This window comes from Pteropus medius, unplaced genomic scaffold (genome assembly GCF_902729225.1).
Source record: "Pteropus medius unplaced genomic scaffold, Ma_sr-lr_union100, whole genome shotgun sequence".
Classification (NCBI taxonomy): domain Eukaryota; kingdom Metazoa; phylum Chordata; class Mammalia; order Chiroptera; family Pteropodidae; genus Pteropus; species Pteropus medius.
In genome coordinates this window covers 33,808-57,019 of record NW_024343733.1, presented here as the reverse complement: position 1 = coordinate 57,019, position 23,212 = coordinate 33,808, and the positions used below count along the sequence as shown (strand labels likewise).

The following is a 23,212-nucleotide window of genomic DNA, read 5'->3' as shown; positions in this document are numbered from 1 at the left end:
CAGTTCTCCCCCTCACCTCTAGAGATAACCACTATCCAGAGTTTTGTAATAATCATTTATTTACTTTTATATACATTTTTACCAGTAATGTATGTATCTCTAAACACTTGAGTGTTTCTTGCTTTTGAACTTAACATAAATGGAATAATAGTGTATTTTTTGTATGTATTGTTTTGTGATTTACTTTTTTCCCTCAATATTATTTGTGAGATTTATCCATGTTGTTGTTTATAGCTCTGGTTCATTTCATTTTCATTGATGTTTAGCATTCTGTATTATGAACATACCACAATATATCTGTGCTGCTATAAACAGTCTTGTACATGTTTTCTGGTGTACACATGCAAAAATTTCTTGAATGTATTTTTCTAATAACAGAATTGTTATCGGATATGCATATCTCATAGATAATGCCAAACTTTTCTAAATGATTGTGCCAGCAGTGTATGAAAGGTCCCATTGCTTCATATTCCTATTAATACTTGATATTGTCAGACTTTAAAAATTTTTGCCATGAGTGCATAATTTTTTTCTCATTGTGGTTTTAATTTTCATTTCCTTAATTATTGATAAAGTCAGGCATATTTTCATGCATTTATGTCCATTTGGATTTCCTCCTTTCTTAAATACCTGTTCAAATCTTTTGCCCATTTTTTCCATTGGGTTTTCTTATTGCTTTGTAATTTTTTTGTTTGTTTTTAATATTGTTTGCATATTGGTCTTCTGTCAGTTACATGTACTACAAATATCGTCTCCCACTTTGTGGCATGTCTTTTCACATTCTTTACAGCATATTTTGACACATACATTTTTCATTTTAATGTAGTCAAAATTTTCATTATTTCTTTTAGAGCTTTTTTTTGTTTTGTTTAGGAACACTTTCCCTACTCAGAAGTTGAAGACATTTCGGTGTTTCAACTAGTTGGAACTGATTTTTAAGTGTGAGGTAAAAACTAAGGTTCCAATTTTATTTTTATCCATGTAGATACCCAGTTGTTCTAGCATCATATTTTGGAAAGACTATCTTTTTCTATTGATCCAAAAAGCCACCTATATTATATATCAAAAGTTTATATGTATGCTTGGATTTGTTTTGGGTTCTTTATTCTGTTCTATTGGTTTGTTTCTCCATCCCTAAGCTTAGTACCACAGTATCTACACTACAGCTTTATATTAAGCTTCTATATGTGTAGGATAAGTCTTCTTTATTTTTTTTCCTTCAAGTATCTTGCCTGATATTTCTTCAAGAGGTTATCTTGATATTATAATTGAGATTGCATAAATAGGGAAACTTATAAGATGAATAAGGTCAGAAGACCTAATGTATAACATGGTGACTATGTATAACATGATAACATGATAACACTGTATTGTATAATTCAAATTTGCTGAGAGTAAGACTTACGTGTTCTTACTCCCCCAACTCCCCGCAAAAGGTAAATATGTGAGGAGATGGGTGTCTTAATTAATTCAGGGGAAATCCTTTTACAATGTATATGTCTATCAAATCATAATGTTGTGCACTTTAAATATCTCATAATTTTATTTGTCAGTTATACCTCAACAAACAAAAAAAAGAAATATGCACATTAAATTATATTAAGATTAAAAAAATACTGTTTTCATTTTCTTTGGGTCCTCAACCATATCCCTAAACGTTCCACTGATGTCCTCTTGTTAGAAGCTGTTGGCTGTGTAACTAGAACACTTTCAATTTTTTATTTGTGGTATATCTCCATCACAAAATTTATCATCTGTCCATTTTTTATTTGACCCTATATCTGAAGAAGGAGTGTCTCTGTGAGGAAGAAGTTCCAATGCTAATCCATCTGTAAGCACTCTGATTCCAGGACACTTGGGATAGTTGTGATTACAGATTCCTTCCTACCTGGTATATTTCTTTACATTCCTCACAGTCGACCAGTGGCAGAGGCCCCAGAAAAATGATGTCCAGTTTTCTACTAGAAAGGTAAAATATAAAAATAATTCGTTATTAACATCATTTCTGAAATGAGGCCTTTGTTGCATTGACAGATAAAGCCACTCTTTTATCTGAGCTTCTCTGACCTCCTCCTGGGGATATGCTGTCTCATTGAGGTACTTCTCTATGGAACTTCAGCAGCCAATAAGGACATAATCTGCTATAACCTGCAAGCAATTGGTCAGGTGAGTACGACTAGATCGTAACTGCAAAAATGCACACTCAGATAAATAGGAAGCAAAGATAAAGTGGGACCCTTTTGTTTATTGTTATACTTTGAAACAAAAGCTTTGTTTTTCCATACTAAAAGAGACTACATGTTTATTATAGAAATTTGGAAAATTCAGAGAACCAAAAGGATAATTAAAATCACCCAGATATACTGTCTTCACTATTTCATATATATTATGTATCTGTATATTTATATGTTTTATATTATTTAAAATGCATATACTCACAGGGAATTATAATAATGCATTAATACTTTTATAATCTGTTTTTATTATTCAACATATCATGACCATATTTCCATGTAATGAAATATTCTTCTATAACAGCTTTTGAAATTACTACATGGTTTTTTATTGTAGACATGTAGATATTGGCTTTTGGAAATACTACGGATGATCGTATATGGTTTATATATCATTCATAGATTTTATCAATGGATTAACACACACAGTGCCATCAGTATATAATGTTTCTTTTATATTTTCTGAGACTTCGAATGTGGAAAAAGTAGAGATTAAAATTCAGTCTGTATTCACTGCTAGATGTTTCCTCTGGGATTTGTTGCTAGAGGGGAAATTTCTTTCAATTTAGTAGGAAAATAATAATATGTAATTGGTGGTATGAAATCCATGTGCTAATGTGTTACCTATCTCATATGAATTAGAATTTCTTAGAAACATACTTTACTCAATCCTGCTAATAACCTCATAAATTAAGTGGAGTTAAGCCTGTATTATTTTATCAGATAAGGGAATGATATTATGGTCTTAGAGATAAGAAAAGTCTACATTAGAATCCTGGACCTGATTAACTTTGTAAACTTAAGCAAGTACTTAATCTTTCTGAATTTCTGTCTTCTAATCTGTAAAATGGTCATTAAAAACATTTTCCTTGTGCTAGGCATAGTTATGATTAAGATCACTTTATTTTTTTTTTATAACTTAATTAAGCTATACATACAATAAACTTTGTATATATAAAGTATATAATTTGATCATTTTTTACATATATATACACGCCCATGAATTCATCACCACAATCAAGATAAACATTCCTATTTTTATCACCCCCCCAAATCATTTCAAATATATTTTCTTTTGCTTCATAGACCACATAAATTATAATAGTTGTTTTTTAAAATATTTATTGACTGTTTCCAATACCTGCCTCATTTCTAAGTTGGTGTTTGTTGATTGTTTGCTCCCATGAGAATGGGTGACATTTTTTTGATCTGTGTATGTCAGGTAAAACAGGATTTCATCTTAGACATTGTGAATACTATGTTGCATAGACTCTGGGTCCTTTTATAATCTCTGGAGAATGCTAGTGTTTTTATTTAGCAGGCCATCAACCTAATCAGGTTTAGAATGTGCATTTGTCTAATCATCTTTAGGTGGAGTTTCAAATAGTCAGCTTCTCTAAACCTTGCTTGTGCTGGTTTAGGACTGCAGTGTGCATTCATGGTGCAGGGGTTAGGCCGAGACTCGCATGGAATTATACCAGAATTAGAGAATCCTCTTTTCTGGCTCTGTCACTTTTGGGATTCCACCTCCTGCCACTTTCCTGCCTGAAGGTGGCCCCTCTCTGGTCTCTGTGGCCTAAAAGATGGATTTCTATTAGAGTTTTAGGTGCCTTCATTCAGCAGTATCATGATTAGTGTACACACTTGAGGCAAAGCTGTGGGAGAGAAAGAGAAAAAAATGTTTGAGAAACTCACTTCAGTGCAGTCACTTCTCCACGTTTGACTCTCTTCCACAATCAACCTACTTTTTTTTACTTTTCAGTCTTCAAGTAGTTGATTTTTATATTTTCCCCAGAGTTTTTGTTCATAATCAGTGGGAGAGATAGGCTGTAGAGACCTTAAACACACTAGCGTATTTAGTTAGTTTTATTTTTTAATCCTAAAATATATACAACATATAATTTATATTTTATCAATTTTTTTTTAAATTTTGGTAAAAAACATATAACAAATATTTATCATCTTAACCATTTTTAAGTGTGCAGTTCAGTGGCATGAAGTATATTCACATGCTTGACCAGGTCAGGACAACAGTCTGCTCTAAGAAACAGCATGTAGTGGGAGACAGGGCAGGGGTGCCAATTTACCTCTATTACCTCTATTCAGCTCCATAAAGTTTTATCATGCCACAGTGAAACTCTGTATCTATTAAACAATAACTCTCCATTTCTCCCACCTCCCAACCCCCGGTAACCACCATTCTACTTTCTGTTTCTATGAATTTGACTACTCTAGGTACTTCATATCAGTGGAATCATATATTATTAGAACACACAGACCCAAGGAAAAATCTCTGAGACCGAAAATCTGTCCGTAAGTAGCAGGCAGGGAAAGAAGGAAGAGGCAGGCCACTCCAGTCTGGAAATTAATAGAGTTGATTAAGGGAAACTTATGTATGAGGCACACATTGAGTGGCTAAAAGACAAAATGGATATCCTTCTAGCAGCTTGGCAGGTGCCAAAGAATTATATTGGGTAAAGGGGTAAATAAATCACGGGTACTAGTATGTGAATGGCACCAGGTATGGGAAATTACATGCTTGACCAGGTCAGGACAGCAGTCTGCTCTAAGAAACAGCATGTAGTGGGAGACAGGGCAGGGGTGCCAATTTACATCAGAAAGAACATCGATTATGATCAAACAGTCTCTATGAGGGAATTGTGGTAAGTAGTCTCTGTTTTGGCCCCATGGTCCGGCTTGCGGGTCTGACAGCGGTTACGTCATGGAAAAGCCTCTCCACGTCATTCAGTAGTTGTCCTTTTGCATCTAGCTTATTTCACTTAGCTTAATGTCTTCAAGGTTCATCCATATTGTAGCACATGTCAGAATTTCATTTCTTTAGAAGGCTAAATAGTATTCAGTGGCATGGATATACCACATTTTATCGATTGATTCATCCATTGATGGACACTTGAGTTTCTTCCATCCTTGGCTGTTGTGGATAATGCTGATATGAACATGTGTATACAAATACCTTTATTAGTCCCTGCTTTCAGTACTTTCATCTGTATATCTAGAAGTGGATTGCTGGAGCAAATGAAAATTCTGTGTTTAATATTTTGAAGAGCCACTGTATTGTTTCCATAGCAGTTACATCATTTTACAATTCCACTGTGTAAGGGTTCCAATTATTCACATTTGCGCCAACACATGTTGTTTTCTGGGGCTTTTTGTTTTTCGGGTTTTTTTTTTTTTTTGATAATTTATATCCTAATGGGTGTAAAGTGGTACTCGTTGTAGTTTTGACTTAAATTTTCCTATGATTAGTGATGCTGAATATTTTTACATGTCCTGATTGGCCATTTGTATATCTTTTTTGGAGAAATGTCTATTGAAATTCTTTTCCCATTTTTTGAAAATGGATTTTCGTTTTTCGTTGTTGATTTGTAGGAGTTCTTTATATATTCTGAATATTAATCCATTATCATATATATGATTTGCAAATATTTTCTCCCATGCTCTTGTAGATTGCCTTTTCACTGTGTTGATTATGTACTTTGATGCACAAAAATGTTTAATTTTTTTTTTTTAGGCAAGGCAACCCTTGGTTGACCTCACAGATTGCAAGGACCTTGTCAGCTTACAATCCCTTATTTTTTATTTTTTATGTCTACAGCACCTGGTCTTCCTAGGTGGTCTCCCATCCAAGTACTAACCAGGCCTGACCCTGCTTAGCTTCCGAGATGAGACAGGATCGGGCTTGTTCAGGGTGGCATGGCCGTAGACCAAAAGTGTTTAATTTTCATGTAGCCCAATTTATTATTTCTTTTGTTCCCTGTACTTTTAATGTCATATTCAAGAAATCATTGCTAAGCCTAAAGTACTAAAGTAATGCAGCTTCTCCCCTATGTTTTCTTCTTTTAGGTTTAGATTTTAGGTTTAGATTTTTGACCTATTTTGAGTTAATTTTTGTATATGGTATAAAGTAAGGGTCTAACTTCATTCATGTACATATAGATATCTAGTTTTTCCAGTACAATTTATTGAAAAGACTGTCATTTTCCCATTGAATGTCATTATTGCTTAAAATATCACTAAAGAATATGGTAGTTTTCTACAGGGTTGCTATGGAAGATAGTTCCTAATTAACAATGAGGTGGAATAGAACTGCCATTGTCCCTCAAAATTCTAAATCCTGTGGCTTAAAAATAACACCTGTATAAAAATTGCTTCTTGTCTGGTTTTTCTTTTTCTTTCTCTTTTGAATTAAGAAAATTGAGTAGATAGGTATCTTTGATAACTTGGAGAAGATTTTAAATGGTTAAGCTATGTTTGAAATGATTTAAAAATTGAATAAAAAACAGTATTGATGGGAAATCAAATTATTATAAACATTCTACAATACCCTGAGATTGTATGTATTTCTTGGCCCAATTGTCACATTCCTGGAAATTCTCATCTAAAGAGATACCACAGAAAGTTATCTCAAAGTTATACACTGGAAAATGTTTATCTTAATCTTATTTATAATGGCTATCAATTTTAAACAACTTAATGTTAACTGATGACATATATATAGTACATTTATAATATATTAAATATTAAGTAAATTACAGTATGTAGAATATAAGGTAGTCATTAAAATTAATGATGTAAAACTTTACACAAAAAGATGAATGTCCATCTGTAAAACAAAATCTGTGATCAAATACATATCAATAAATACACATTTAGACTCAGTTAAATATAGGTGCTGATTTTTATGTTTTTCATTATATTTCTCTATATTGGTAATTTTGTCAAAAGGGCATATATTATTTTTAATAAATAATTATTGAATTAATTTTATGATTCTTTTAAAATTTCATGACAGATTCTCTTATGGGAAGAAAATCTAAAAAAAAAAGTAAAGGAAAAGCTTTTATTGATATAGTAAAAAATCAGCATACAAAAATCAATTGTATTTCTATATATGAGAAATGAACAACCTGAAAATGAACATAAGAGAACAATTTCATTCATAATAGCATGGATACACAGTGTCATTTGACTATGTATGTGACAGTTTATTTCTGTGCTCTCTCTTCCAACCCATTAGGATTAGGTCTATATGTCTGTCCATGTATACATTAAGGGTCTTTCCTTTGTACAGTTCTATGGATTTTGATAAATGCATAATGTCATATATCCACCATTGCAGTACCATCTGGTATGGTTTCTCTGCCCTGAAATTCCTCTTCACTTATTTATTTTTCTTCCCTTCCTTCTCATAACTCTGGTAACTGCTGACCTTTTTACTATTTCTATAGTTTTACCTTTTCCAGAATATTATGTAGTTGGAATCATACAGTATATAGTCTTTCCAGATTGGCTTCTTTCACTTAGTAATATGTATTTAAGGTTCCTGCGTGTCTTTTTGTGGCATGATCGCTTATTTTTAAAAATTAATTGTATGGATTTACCAGTTTTGTTTTTTTTTAAATCTATTCACCAATTGAAGGACGTACTGCTTGGTATTTCCAGGTTTTGGCAGTTACGAATAAAGCTATTGTAAACATTTGTGTGCAAGTTTTGTGTGCACATAAGTTTTCAGCTCAATTGGGAAAATAACTTAAAGCATGATTGTTGGATTATAGAGTATGCCTGTGTCTTCCAAAGTACAGTCATGTTCCCTATAACAATGTTTTGGTCAACAAAGGACTGCATATGTGACAGTGGTCCCATTAGATTATCATAGAGCTGAGAAATTTTTATTGCCTAATGACATCGTAGTGTCTGACCTCAGATTTGCCAAGGATGAGGAGGTTGCAAAAATCAACAAGGCTGTGGTTGAGATGGTAAACAGCTTTAATCTGGTTATGGATGAGGATGACATTGAGGAGCTCCTAGAGATGACTTCTGAGGGAACTGACCAGTGAGAAGTTGTTGGAACTGGAACGGAAATGCATAGCTGAAGAAGAGGCAAGAAAAAAGGCACCTGCGCGAGAAGGAAAGGAAGAACTCCCAAGAAAATTCACAGTAGAGGGGTTAACAGAAGCTTTTGCAGATCTCAACAAGCTCCTTAAAAAGTTTGAAAACTTGGACCCCAACACTGAAAGGTTTTCATTAATAGAGAGGAATGTTCATGGTACATTATCTGCTAACAAGCAAATCTATGATGAAAAAAGAAACAAACCAAGCAAACCACCATGAATATATATATTGAAAAGAGTGACACCTCTTGAAGGAGAGCCTCAGGCAGGTCCTTCAGGAGGTGTTCCAGAAGGCATTCTTATTAGAAAATGACAGTTCCGTGCGTGTTATTGCCCCTGAAGACCTAGTGGGGCAAGATGTGGAGGTGGGAGACAGTGATATTGCTGATCCTGACACTGTGTAGGCCTAGGGTAATGTGTGTGTTTGTGTTGTAGTTTTTAACAAAAAAGTTTAAAGCACAAAAAAGGTAAACATTTTAAAAATAGAAAAAAGCTAATAGAATAAAGATATGAAGAAAGAAAATGTTTTTGTACAGCTGTACAATGTATGTTTTAAGGTACGTTATTACAAGAGTTAAAAAGTTAAGAAAAATTAAAGTTCGTAAAGTAAAAATGTTTCAGTAAGCAAAGATTAGTTTATTATTGAAGAAAAAAATATATTTTAATAAATTTAGTGTAGTCTAAGTATACAGTGTTTACAAAGTAGTCTCCAGTAGTGGACTTGAAATTCACATAACATGTAATTAACCATTTTCAAGTGAACCATACAGTGGCATTTAGTTCATCTACAAGGTTGCGCAAACATCAGTTCTGTGTGGTTCCAAAACATTTTTATGACCCAAAAAGGAAATTTCATATCCATTAAGCCTGTACTCTTTCATCTCCCCTAGCCCCCTCTACCAGCCCCTGGAAACCACCAGGATGCATCTGGCTTCTTTCTTCTGGATATTTCATATAAATGGAATCATAGAATATGTGACCTTTTGCATCTGGCTACTTTTACTTGCATAATATTTCCAAGGTTCATTCATGTTATAGTACATATCAATACTTTATTTCTTTTTATGGCTGAATAATCTTTTATTGTATTTATATCACATTTTATTTATTCATTCATCTGTTGATGGACATGTGGGTTTTCACCTTTTAGCTAGTGTGAATAGTGTAGCTATGAACATTTGTGTACATGTATTTCTTTGAATACTTGTTTTCTAGTAAAGTCCAGCTTGTCAATTTTTTCTTTAATGGATCATGCATTTACTGTTGTCTCTGAAAACTCATCGCCAAACCAAAGGTCATCTATATTTTTTCCTGTCTTAGAGTTTTGTATTTTACATTTAGGTCCTATGTTTTATAGTTTTGTATTTTATATTTACAGTTATTTTTTGTGAAAGGTGTAGGTCTTCATCTTCCTATTTGTGCATATGATGTCTAATAGTTTCAGTATCATATATTGATAAGGCTGTCCTTTACTGAATTGCCTTTGCTTCTTTGTCAAAGATTAGTTGATTGTATGACTGTTAGCATGGTATATCTTTCTTAATCCCTTTATTTTTAATCTACTGTGACTTTATATTTAAAGTGGGTTTTTTTGATTAAGAATAGAATTACCATATGTCCCAGCAATCCCTCTTCTGGGTATCTACCCCCAAAATTTGAAAACGTGTAAAAATGTATGTACGTGATGCTCATTGCAGCATTATTCACGGTGGCTAAGACATGGAAGTGCCCTTTGATAGATGATTGGATAAAGAAGAAGTGGTACATATAAACATGGGATATTATTCAGCTATGAGAAAATATGAAATACATGGATGGATCTTGAAATTATTATGATAAGCAAAATAAGTCAGACAAAAAAGTTGAGAACCATTTGATTTTATTCATATGTGGGCCATAAAACTGAAAACAACAAATGAACAAGACAAACAAACAAAACTCATAGAGACAACAGTTTAGTGGTTACCAGAGGGAAAGGGGCGTGGGGGTAGATAAGGATAAAGGGGATCAAATATGTGGCGACAGAAGGAAATTTAACTTTGAGTGGTGAACACACAATGTAATATACATATGACATATTATTGAATTGTACACTTGAAATCTAATTTTATTAACCAATGTAACCCCAATAAATTTAATAAAAATAAATAAATAAATGGGGTTATTTGAAACTCATAAGATACAGAGAACATTTTGAAGGTTGCCAAGATGGGAGGAGTATTTGGAGGAAAGGGTGAAAAAAGGAGAAGAGATTAAGAAGGACAAATTGGTAGTTATAAAATAGTCACAGAAATGTAAAGAATAGCATGAAGAATATATTTGATAACATTGTAATAACTATGTATGGTGTCAGATGGGTACTAGAGTTATCAGGGTGATCACATTATATAAATATCTAATCACTGTGTTGTATACCTGAAATTAATATAATATTGTATGTCAACTGTAATTGGAAAATTAAGAAATTATTTTTAAAATGGTTTTGTAGACAACATATAGTTGGGTCTTACCATTTTATCCACTGTGCCAGGCTCTGTCTTTTAAAAAAATTTTTATTGAGATGTAATTGACATGTTAGTTTCAGATGTACAATATAATGGTTCGATGTTTGTATACATTATGAAATGATGACCACAAGAAGTCTAGTTAACATTCATCGTGATACATTGTTACAAATTTGTTTTTCTTAATGAGACCTTTTAAGATTTACTCTTAGTAACTTTCAAATATGCAATGCAGTTTTTAAAACTAGAGTCACCATGCTTTACATTACCTTCCAATGACTTATTTACCTTTTATTTTTATTTTTATTTTATAAGTTAATTTTATTGGGGTAACATTGGTTAATACAATTATATAATTCTCAGGTGTACATTATCATTTGACATCTGTATATTCTAGTGTGTGTTTACCACCCAAAGTCCAGTTTCCTTCAGCTACAATATATTTTATCCCCCTTACCCACTTCACCCTCCCCCTATCCCCATATATTTGACCCACTTTACCCCATCTACCTTCCCCCTCCACCCCACCTCCTACCCTTTGGTAACTACTAGTCTATAGTCCATGTCCATGAGTCTATGTTTGTCCTGTTCATTTGTTGCTTTTAGGTTTATATCCCACATGTAAGTGATATCGGGTGATTTTCAACTTTTTCTGTCTAGCTTATTTCGCTTAGCATGATTATCTTGAGGTCCATCCATGTTGTCACAAATGGCAGCATTTCATCTCTTCTTATGGCAGAGTAATATTCTATTGTATATATGTACCACTGCTTTATCCAATCATCTATCATAGGACACTTCGGTTGCTTCCATGTCCTGGCCATCATGAATAATGCTGCTATGAACATCAATATGCAAATATCTTTTTGGATATGGGTTTGCAAGTCTTTGGGGTAAATACCCAGTAGAGAGATTGCTGGATCATATGATAGATCAATTCTTAGTTTTTTGAGGAACCTCCATACTGTTTTCCATAGCGGCTGTACCAATTTGCAGTCCCACCAGCAGTGTATGAGGATTCCTTTTTCTCCACATCCTCTTCAACATTTGTTTTTATTTGTCCTGTTGATAACAGCTATTGTAACAGGTGTGAGATGGTATCTCATTGTGGTTTTGATTCGCATTCCCCTAATAGCTAGTGTGTTGAGCATCTTTTCATACATTTGTTGGCCATTTATATGTGTTCTTGGGAGAAGTGTGTGTTCAGGTCCTCTGCCCAATTTTTGATTGGATCGTTTTTGTTTTTCGTTGTTATTGAGTTGCATGAGTTCTTTGTATATTTTGTGTATTAGGCCCTTATCAGAGGCATTGCTTGCAAATATATTTTCCCAATTGGATGGTTGTCTCTTTACCTTATTGATGATTTCTTTTGCTGAGCAGAAGCTTTTTAGTTTGACATAGTCCCATTCATTTATTTTTGCTTTTACTTCCCTTGCCTTTGAGGTCAAATTCATAAAATCCTCTTTAAGTCCAAGGTTCATGAGTTTAGTTTCTATTTTTACTTCGATGCACTTTATTGTTTCAGATCTTATATTCAGATCTTTAATCCATTTTGAGTTAATTTTGGAGTGTGATGATAGACAATAGTCTAGTTTCATTCTTTTACAGGTGGCTTTCCAGTTTTCCCAGCACCATTTATTGAAGAAGCTTTCCGTTCTCCACTGTATGTTTTTGGCTTTTTTGTCGAAAATTATTTGCCCATATAAACATAGGTTTACTTCTGGACTCTCGATTCTGTTCCTCTGGTCCGTGTGTCTGGTTTTCTGCCAATAGCAGGCCATTTTGATCACTGTCACTTTGAAGTATAATTTGAAGTCGGGCAGAGTGATGCCTCTATCTTCGTTCTTTTTTCTCAGGATAGCTTTGGCAATTCAGGGTCTTTTGTGCTTCCATACAAATCTGATGTTTTTTGTTCTATTTCTTTAAAAAATGCCAATGGGATTTTGATGGAGATTGCATTAAATCTGTATAATGCTTTAGGTAATATGGTTATTTTAACTACGTTGATTCTTCCAACCCAAGAACACGGAATAACTTTTCATTTTTTTGTATATTCTTCAATTTCTTTTAATAGGGTCTTATAGTTTTCATTATATAAGTCCTTCACATGTTTCATTAAATTTATTCCTAGGTATTTTATTCTTTCTGATGCAATTGCAAAAGGAATTATTTTTTCCACTTCTTCTTCTGACACTTCATTATTAGAGTATAGGAACGCTAAGGATTTTTGAACGTTGATTTTGTATCCAGAAACTTTGCTGTATTTGCTTATTGTTTCTAGTAGGTTCTTGTGGAGTCTTTAGGGTTTTCTATATAGAGAATCATGTCATCTGCAAATAGTGACAGTTTGACTTCTTCATTTCCTATCTGGATGCCTTTTATATCTTTTTCTTGTCTGTTTGCACTTGCTAGGACCTCCAACGTTATATTGAATAACAGTGGCGATAGTGGACAGCCTTGCCTTGTTCCTGATCTTAGAGAGGGAAGGTTTTTAGTTTTTAACCATTAGGATAATGTTGGCTGAGGGCTTGTCATATATGGCCTTTATTATATTAAGATATTTTCCTTTTATACCTATTTTGTTAAGTGTTTTGATCATAAACGGTTGCTGTATCACGTCAAAGGCTTTTTCTGCATCTATTGATAAGATCATATGATTCTTATTTCTTAATTTGTTTATGTGGTATACCACATTAATCGATTTGCTTATGTTGAACCATCCCTGTGCCTCTGGAATGAAGCCCACTTGATTGTGGTATATATTTTTTTAATATGTTGCTATATTTGGTTCGCTAGTATCTTATTTAGGATTTTTGCATGTGTGTTCATGAGAGGTATTGGTCTGTAGTTTTCTTTTTTTGTGTTATCTTTACCAGGTTTTGGTATCAGAGTGATATTGGCCTCACAAAATGATTTGAGAAGTATTGCCTCCTCTTCAATTTCTTGGAAGAGTTTGAGGAGAATAGGTATTAAATCTTCTTTGAATGTTAGAATTCACTGGTGAAGCCATCTAGTCCTGGAATTTTACTTTTTGATAGATTTTTGATGCTTGCTTCAATTTCCATACTGCTGATCGGCCTATTTAGATTTTCCAGTTCTTCTTGATTCACTCTAGGAAGATTGTGTTTTTCTAAGTACTAGTCTATTTCTTTTAGGTTATTAAATGTGGTGTTATATACTTTTTCATAGTATTCTTATATGATTCTTTGTATTTCTATGATGTCAGTCATAATTTTCAGTCTTTCAACCCTGATTTTGTTTATTTGTGTCTTTTCTCTTTTTCTTTAGTGAGTCTAGCTAGGGGTTTGTCCATTTTATTAACCTTCTCAAAGAACCAGCTCTTCGTTGCATTTATTTTTTCTACTGTTTTTTTCGTTTTCAATTTCATTTATTTCTGCTCTAATTTTGATTATTTCTTTCCTTCTGGTGACTTTAGGCTTCATTTGTTCTTCCTTTTCTAATTTTTTAAGATGAAGCATTAAGTTGTTTATTTGGGCTCATTCTTGTTTTTTGAGATAGGCCTGTAATGATATGGGCTTTCCTCTTATGACCCCTTTTGCCATGTTCCAGCAGTTTTGATATGTTGTACTATCATTATCATTTGTTTCTATGTATCTCTTGATCTCTCTTCTTATTTCTTCTCTAACCCAGTTATTCTTCAGTAGCATGTTGTTTTATCTCCATATATTTATGGTTCTTCCTGATTTCTTTTTGCAGTTGATCTCTAGTTTCAAAGCATTATGTTCAGAGAATATGGTTGGTATGATTTCAACTCTCTTATATTTGTTGAGGCTATTTCTATGTTCCATTATGTAGTCGATTCTTGAGAATGTTCCATGTGCACTAGAGAAGAATGTATAAGCAACTGTTTTGGGATGAAAGACTCTGTAAATGTCAATTATGTCCAGTTGCTCTAGTGTGTCATTTAAGGATGTTATTTCCATATTGATTTTCTGTTTGGATCATCTGTCCACATCCTAAAGTGGGATATTTAGCTCCCCTACTATGATAGTAGTAGTCTGTTTCTCCCTTTAGCTCTGTTAGTAATTGCTTTACATATTTCGGGGCTCTCTGCTTAGGAACATAGATATTAATTAATAAGTATTATGTCTTCTTGGTGCATGATTTCCTTTATCATTAGGAAGTGTCCCTCAGTATCTTTCTTTACCTTTTTTATTTTGAAGTCTGTCCAATATTAGTACCACTACTCTTGCTTTTCTCTGAATGCCATTTGTTTGATATATCATTTTCCACCCTTTTAGTTTGAGTCTGTATGTGCCTTTGGAGCTGAGATGTGTTTCCTGGAGGCAGCATATGGTTGGATTTTGTTTTTTGATCCATTCTGCAACTCTGTGCCTTTTTATTGGTGAGTTCAGTCCATTTACATTTAGGATGATTATTGAAATATGAGTTCTTCTTATAGCCATTTTATCTTTTGCTTTCTGGTAGCTTGGTGTTTCCATTGCTTCCTTGTCCTTGTATTTCTGTTTTCTTTATTTTGGTTGGCTTTTGTGGGTTTTCCTTCTGGTTCTTCTTGTTTTATGTTATATACTTCAGTTCTGAATCTTCTGTGCGTGGTTACCATTACAAATATATAAAGGATAGTTATACATATACAGTCGTCCATTTTCTTCTGTGTGTGCCTTATCTCCATTTCCCTTTGCAAATTTGGATCTTTGAATCCTTCCCTTTTCAGTCATTGTTATCTCATATTATCCCTATGTATATTGAACGTTCGTTACTATCTTGCTATAGCAATTCTCTTCTTATTATTTAAGCTTATAATGCCCTGTTCTTAGTAAGGGTTGCACTCCTCTGCTTCTGTTTGCCTGATAGTCACTTTACTCCTAATTATGGTTTTTTTTTTTCTTTGTCATTTCGTTTTAGGTGAGCTGACTCCTTTCAGTATTTCTTGTAGTGTAGGCCTCGTAGTGGAGAATTCCCTCAATTTTTGTATATCTGGAAAGGTCTTAATTTCTCCTTCAAATCTAAGGGAGAGCTTAGCTGGATACATTATTCTAGGCCGGTAGTCCTTTCACTTAATAATTTAAATATTTGATTCCATTCCTTTCTGGCTTGTAAGGTTTGTGCTGAGAAGTCCGACAATAATTTAATGGGGTTTCCTTTTGTAAATTACCGTTTTCTTCTCCCTGGCTGCCCTGAGAATTCTGTCTTTGTCGTTGATTTTTGATAATTTTAGTACAATGTGTCTTGGTGAAGGCCTTTTTTGGTTGAGATAATTGGGCGTTCTGTTGACTTCTCGAATTCCAAGCTCCAGCTCATTCCTTAGATTTGGGAAATTCTTGTCAACTACTTGTCTGAAAATGCTTTCTAGTTCCTGCTCCTTTTCCTCACCTTCGATAATGCCCATTATTCTTATGTTTCCTCTCCTGATGGTATCAGCTAGTTCTTGAATTTCTCTTTCAATATTTTTCATTCTTCGATTTCTCTCTTCTTTCTTCTGATTTATTTATAGATTTCTATCTTCAGTATCACTGATCTTTTCCTCTATTTGGTCGACTTTATTTCCCAGGCTTGTTATTTCATTTTTCAACTCTTTCAGTGTGTTTTTCATCTCCAGAAGATCTATTCTGTTCTTTTTGAGGGTTTCAATCTCCTTGCTCTGCTCATCTAGGTGTTTTTTCAATTCCTGAAATTGTTGATATGACTCATTTCAGAACTCACTGAGTTTTTTCAGAAATAACATCCTGAATTCTATGTCGTTTAAGTCGCATATTTCTATATCTGTAATCATATTTTCTGGAGATTTTTCTCTTTCTGAGCTGCCTTGTCGCCTTGGTTGTTCATGGTGTGCAATGGACTTAGTGGAAATGTATTCTGCTTTTCTTCCAGAAAGAAAATTTATTATATAAAAGTCTCTCTTTAGCCCGCTGCAAAGAAGGGAAAAATACTATTTAACATGGCTCTTTCCTTTACATTGTGGCCCACAAGTCAGATAAAGTAGTTCAACTGGTCCATTTATTCAACTTTAGGAAAGTAATACTCGTAGAGAATTAAATAGATGTAGAGTTAGGTGACCTGGATTCGCTATGACTTTGAGGAAGTCATTTGGTCTTTATCTCTTTTTTTCCCTATAAACTGAAAATCATCGCCAGTCTAATCTACTTTATATAATTTTTTGAAATATTAAATAGGATGTCTGTTCACATGTTTTATAAAATTAAAGGTTCTGTATGACTTTATGATGTTTTTATAGTTTTACTGTTTAAGCAAGGGAATCAAGATCATTAAACTAAGTACTCTACCAAGAGTGGTTGCTTCTTTCCAGACCAGAAAGTGGGTTTAGTTTATCACTCAGTTTGGAAAGATTTCTGAACCTTGTTTTGGATAGTTTCCTATGGAGAGATATATTCGATAAGACAGAAACTTTAATCTGACAAGATAGGTTTATTGTGCTGATCTGTCAAGGCATTAGAGCCTCCTTCTCCAAAACTTTGTTTGGAAATGGCCAAAATGTTTTTGATGTTTTGACTAGGTATGAGAAACCCAGAGTTGTTCAGGGAGGAGAATTGGCTCAGTATAGCTGTAGCGCCTTTATGCTACTCCACCAAACTGGAACAGGAGGAATCAATCATTTACCAAAAGCTCACAGGTCTAAGATAAGCTATGAGAAGCGAAAATATTCTTCAACTGTATAAGCCATCAGAAGAGAAAGAATAGTGCCCTTGGTTAATACCAAGGGCACTAATAGTGATCTTGGTTAATACCAAACCAGAACTGTATTTTATTTAGTTCAGTGCCTCTTTAAGAGTTAAAGTACTAAGCACTCAGAAAGACTCTTCTTCTCTCAGAATTCTTTTTAAAACTGGATACTAGCAAAGCCTGAAACTTTCCAAGTCTGGCTTAAATATAGTTTTCCACCAGCACTAGGTAAATAGGCAGAGTCAATTTCTTATATAGCCTGTATTGATCTTCAGATAATCCATTACTTTGACCTATTTAACTTGACAGCCCACCCAGGCATCAGTTTTACAGAATCAAATTTCCTAGAGTTAGTTTTTAAGTCCCCGAAGAGATCACCTTAAGTTTGATACCTTAGCAAATTAGGATGAGAATATTTTAAATAAATCTTTAGGGCCTAACCTTCACATTTACCCCCTTTTAGTTAGTAAGAATTATTTAAGAATGCTTCCTATTTTCTCTCAATTTAGAGCAGGAAATTCGATGTTATAATTGATCATTCTGTTTTTCCATTAAAAAGCTAAAGAAAAACTGTTTCTCTGTTCATAACACTTCTGACATCAAATGTGTTGTTTCCATACCAACCAATTTCCTAACTCTCCAGACGCCAACTGGGTGTCCTGCAATTCAGTTCTGACACTAACAACCCGGTGAGTTAGCACAGATCCCAACCCAAGACTGCCCTCTACTTCAGATTCCAGTTGCAAGTAGTGGGTCCCCAGGTTATCCACACTTCTGTCTGACTTGGCTACAAATCAAAGCTTCCCATGCCCCCCTCCTTGGGTTCAATAATTTGGTAGAATGGCTCAAAGAACTCGGGGAAAATACATATATTTACCACCTTATCATAAAGAATATGATTAAGAATATAGATGAACAGCCAGATGAAGAGATACGTAGGGCAAGGTCTGATAGGGTCTGAGCTTAGGAGCTTCTGTCCCCTTGGAGTTTGAGTGTGCCATCCTCCTGCACATAGATGTGTTCACCAACTCAGAAGCTCTCTGAATCCCTGGAGAATTTTATGGAGGCTTCATCATGTAGACATGATCAATTATTAACTCAGTCTCCAGCCCCCTTCTCTCTCTTGGGATGGGGCTGAAAGTTTCAAGCCTTTCATCATGGCTTGATCTTTCTGGTGACCAGCCCCATCCTGAAGCCATCCAGAAGCCTACCAGAAATCCCCTTATTAAAACAAAAAGCGTTCCTATCATTCAAGAAATTCCAAGAGATTTGAGAGCTCTGTGTAAGATGCTCCTATTACTTCCATCACTCAGGAAATTCCACGAGTTTAAGGAGCTCTGTGTCAGGAACCAAGGGCAGAGACCAAGTGCATAGTTCTTATTATGTAATAAAAACAAACCCAAACTTGACTCCTTTCTCTCCATGTTACAAGAGCATCCTGGTACCTAGTTTAATACTCTTTGGGGACCTGGAGACCAACATAGAAATACATACTTTCCTTAAAAATGGAACATTTTAATTTTTTAGATTTTCTATATTAAAAATTTTTGTATGTGTAATTTATAAAACTAATATGCATTTTCAATAAAAATTTAAAAAGTAAAGAGGGGTATACAAATGAAAAGTAAAAGTTTACCTCCCTTTTTTTCCCCTAACTTTCACAATTTGATCAGGTCAGATTAAATGTCTGTACTTTTCAAAATTCTCCTCTAGCTGGTTCTTGTAAAAAAAATTGGTAATGGGAGAAGGCAGGGCATTCCTTGTTTGCACAAGCAGATGAAGAGGTCCTAGATTTTCTAAGAGTCATAGTAAAGAAAGAGAATCAGTCCCCTGATCTAAACAAACAAGATATCCACGTTTCTGAATCTAGATTTCCAGTTCCATTCTTTGAGCAGGAAGACCCTTTGAAAACTAGTGCTGAGATTTTTTAGAACATAGCAGTTATTAATCGTTTCCACTGAAGCAGAATGAAAGAAAATGGGCTTAAATAGTAGTGGGAAAGAATTCAGTTTGGGTAGAAACCTTGAGGATTGCTATGACAGAAATAAATTATCAGGGTCATTTTGGTGTTTCCCAATCAAATATGTCCATAATTTTCATCTGTGTAAAATGGATTTGCTATTTTTACATGAAGCCCAGGCGATACACTAGAGAAGTGGTTCAAAATGCTTCCTAGGCTTTAGGATTTTAATAATGAGTAAAACTTGAAAAAGGTGGGAATTATAGTATTGCTAACTTTACATTATGCTAAATTAAGAACACTTAGAAAACAACTACTACCTAATTTTATAAAAGGAATTACAATTGCTACTAAAAAACTAGATAAAGTATAATCTCAGAATAAAGAATGGTTTCTTTAAAGTAGTAAATTTAGCTATATGAAAAACTTATATTGCCTATATTTTCTCAGTATTTCTTAGACCAGTGTCAATTTTTCAAGGATTGGCAGTAATTTCTGAACCAGCATTTGGAAATTATCGCACTATATGCCTTTCAAAGTCCTTTTCAGGTTTAGGAGGCTAAAACTTCAAGACACATGAATATTTTTTGTTTTGAGCTTTTTCTCTTCTACTGGGGTAGGTGTGAGATGCAAATTAGAACTAGGTTTATTATCCTATTATATTATAACTTCATGAGGTTACTGAACCTGCAGTTATTGAGTTTCTCTCTGATTTAGATAATGAAAAGAGTTTCGTAGGAAACTCAGAGCTGATGAGGGGCAGGAGGTGGGCAGGGGAGAGATCTGGCTCAGAACAGCTGGGGCACCCTTATGCCACTTCACTGAATTGAAACAGAAGAAATCAATCATTTACCAATAGCTAGTCTTTTGTTTTGGAACTTACCTAAGAAGCCAAGTGAGTTTGAGAACTAAGCCATCAGAAATAATTTCAGTATTTGATTAGTAAGTTGAGATGTGCTGTTTTCCAAGTGCTATTTATTTTGTGAACTCAGCCAACCAGCAAAGAGATGTTACAGTGCCAGAATAACATTTGGACCAGAAAGCTTTGTCTAGACTATAGCATCTGGTTCTGAAAGATGGAATCTGATTAATAGCCTAAGATACTGATGTTTTTAATTTTATTTGATGACTAGCTCTGCACTGAGAGGATTGATTTGCTTGTATATGATTGTCCCCACCTCCAGTCAACCTTGGGATCAAGAGCAAGTTCAGTGCTTTTTCCAAAAAGGGTCTAGGAATATTGTGCTAATATTTCTCTTTATCAGAGATAACTGCTATGGAGAAACAAGATAAGGGGAAAATGACAGTGCCAGATACTGTCCTGTTCAGCTTCTCTCTTTACTCTTGGCTATTCTAGTATTTGTTTTGACACAAGTTCAAGTATCAGCAGTCATCTTTTCTTAGTGAATGAACCCAGTTTCATTTACTGGAAGAATATGCGAGTCAGGAATTTTAGAGACACCAGCTTGGACAGCAGATGACATGAAGTTTGTGGCTTGGAGTTAAAGTGTAGAGTTTGGAGTCAAACGTACGTAGGTTTAAATCTAGACTCTGGCACCTGTTAGCTGTGTGATTTTTTTAAGCAAGTAAACGTCTCTAAATCTTAGTTTCTCCATGTAAAATAGGAGTAATGATATGAATTTTTAGGGTTAAATTAGACAACAAATGCAAAGTGCTTGCCCATAGTGTAAACTATTGTCGTTATTTTTATTATTTTTAGAAGATAGGTTCTGCCTACCTCCTTAAGAACAGAATTCGCCTGCATACCTTTCATTTCCTCCACATACTTACTGGTCCATTACTTTCTGAATCTGCCTGACAATAGAAAGCAGGGCCTATGAAAAGTATTCTCTCATCAAAGATTGGATTTTACTATCTTTGCTTGTTAATGTATTCTCACTGCCTTTCTGACATCTTAGACTTAGCCTGCCTACCTTAAAGGCCTAAATTTTCCAGTGGCTGGAGGTTTATAAAACATTATTATCGTGATTTTTAGGGTCTTCTTATGGTTTAAATGTAAAAGGAGTTCAAAGAAACTTTTGCTAATTGATAGCTGACTTCCCTGGATTTAATCCCATGCTTAGAGGCCCTGTGCCCTTCTATATGGGCAGATTTCTGATCCTAGCCTCTTGGGCTAGCTTTTACCTCTTTTAGTCATGGTATGCTAACCAACATCTGATTCATGGCGTGGCACTATGTCTTATCTGTGACAGAACAGATTTGTATCATGACCAGTCCCCTTCATTAGGAGTAAATACTCTTAAGAGCAACAACAAAAAAATCCCTTGTACCCTAGGTCCATGTGATAAAAGTAGCTCTACATGGCATCCTAAGTGTTTTGGAAGATCTAGAGTCGACTTTAGAGTGAAATTCTCTCATATCATTTTCTGTTGCTCAGAAAATAGTTTCTGTCTACATAGAGGCAAGAAGGAAGCTGTTCAAAAAAATCTCATCGGAGTATTTTTATACTTGATTGTACTCTATCTCCATTTTCTGTAAGCTTTAGCTGCCATCCTTTCAAGACAATTTTACAAAGAAGTAGAACACTACATTTTTGAGATAGTTTTAGGTATGTTCATCTTGTAAAAGAGTGAACTAAATAAGTTATTGAGGTCTCATTTAGTCTCAGGATTCAATTAAAACAAACGAACAAAAACGGTCTGTTTTGAAAACTATGACTCTGGAGTTACCTTGTTTGATTTGCTTTAGGCTGGTGTAGGGGAGATTTGAGGCAAATAACTTCTTACATTAGTTTTTCATTAATTTAATAATAGAAACAAAATAGTTTCTGCATTTAACAGACCTTAAATTAGTCACTTTAACAATAAATTCACTTACAGTCTTGTTTTTCTTATCATAAAAATAGAATATAATGTCAGCCTATATATAAAGGTACTTTTAAGTCATAAAGCATACAAATACAAGATTGAGTAGAAGGTTCTTGTTTGTCTTTCCTATTATAGATTCTTCTTCATACATGGGATCATTCAATAACTATTTGCCTCACTGGGATTTTAAGAGAATAAAGATGGTAGAGTTGAGTCTTAAATTTCTCAAAAGAATACAAAGTAGTTAAGATGATAAATTTATAATTAGTTGCTTCTGTTTGATACTGAAGAATGTTAACATTAACCACAATATCTCTCAGGCTTTCAGAAAATCTTAAATCTGAAAACTGCAAGAAAGCCCAGATTTAGTATCTTTATTTGTCTGGTGTTCTTAGGGCGGAAAAATCTATCAAATATAATAACACCCTGCTTCCCTCTTCTGGTCTTAAATGAAATTACCTATTCTTAAGACTTCTGTTTCCTCATCAGAGAATGGCCGGTCTCTCTAAGTGGCAGGAGGAGAGGAGAAGACAAGGGAATCAGATCACATTTCATATTTTACTGCCAATGTGGGAAACACATGTAATTTAGTGGACATTACTTCCTACTGTAAGCCATCACGTCTCTTACATGTTCACCTTAGTAACAATAGAAAAGTTTGGAAGATCTTTCTGTACAAATTTTCTCAAAAAACTAAACTTGCATCTGCCTGTGGCCTCAGTTATGAGATAAGTATCTATTGCGTGTTTATAACGTTCCGCTCATTATACTGTACTCTGGAGCACACATCAGTAAACAAGACAGATAAATTTCCTACCCTCATAGAGTTTACAATTCTAGGGATAATTCACCTCAAGTTGTTGAGTGCTTGCTATATATAAAGCTCTGTGTTAAGCTGCTAGAAGGTGAGGTTGGTTATGTGTATGATAATATAAATGAAGGTATAAATATGATTCCTCACATCAAGGAATTTAAAGTCTAGTGGGAGGCTAGACATATGTACTTTATATAAATCATTATAGTACAAAGCAAGTTCAGTTATTTAATAAAAGTATAAATTGGCTAGGACTACAAAAGTGATTGGTTCTAACTGGAGAGATTCAGAAAATTA

General features: G+C 34.2%; 1 protein-coding gene and 1 pseudogene across 8 annotated transcripts in view; one reads left to right on the top strand and one right to left on the bottom strand.

Annotated features, from left to right (window-relative positions):
* TMEM116 (transmembrane protein 116) overlaps positions 1–23,212 on the top strand; it is a 55,013-nt gene that overhangs the window by 12,976 nt on the left and 18,825 nt on the right. For all 8 annotated transcript variants that reach the window (XM_039868161.1, XM_039868159.1, XM_039868160.1 and 5 more), the window contains one exon: positions 2,035–2,166. In XM_039868161.1, the coding sequence (XP_039724095.1) occupies positions 2,035–2,166 (132 nt within the window). The remainder of the gene's footprint in view (positions 1–2,034; positions 2,167–23,212) is intronic.
* LOC120606905 (uncharacterized) lies at positions 5,842–5,960 on the bottom strand (annotated as a pseudogene).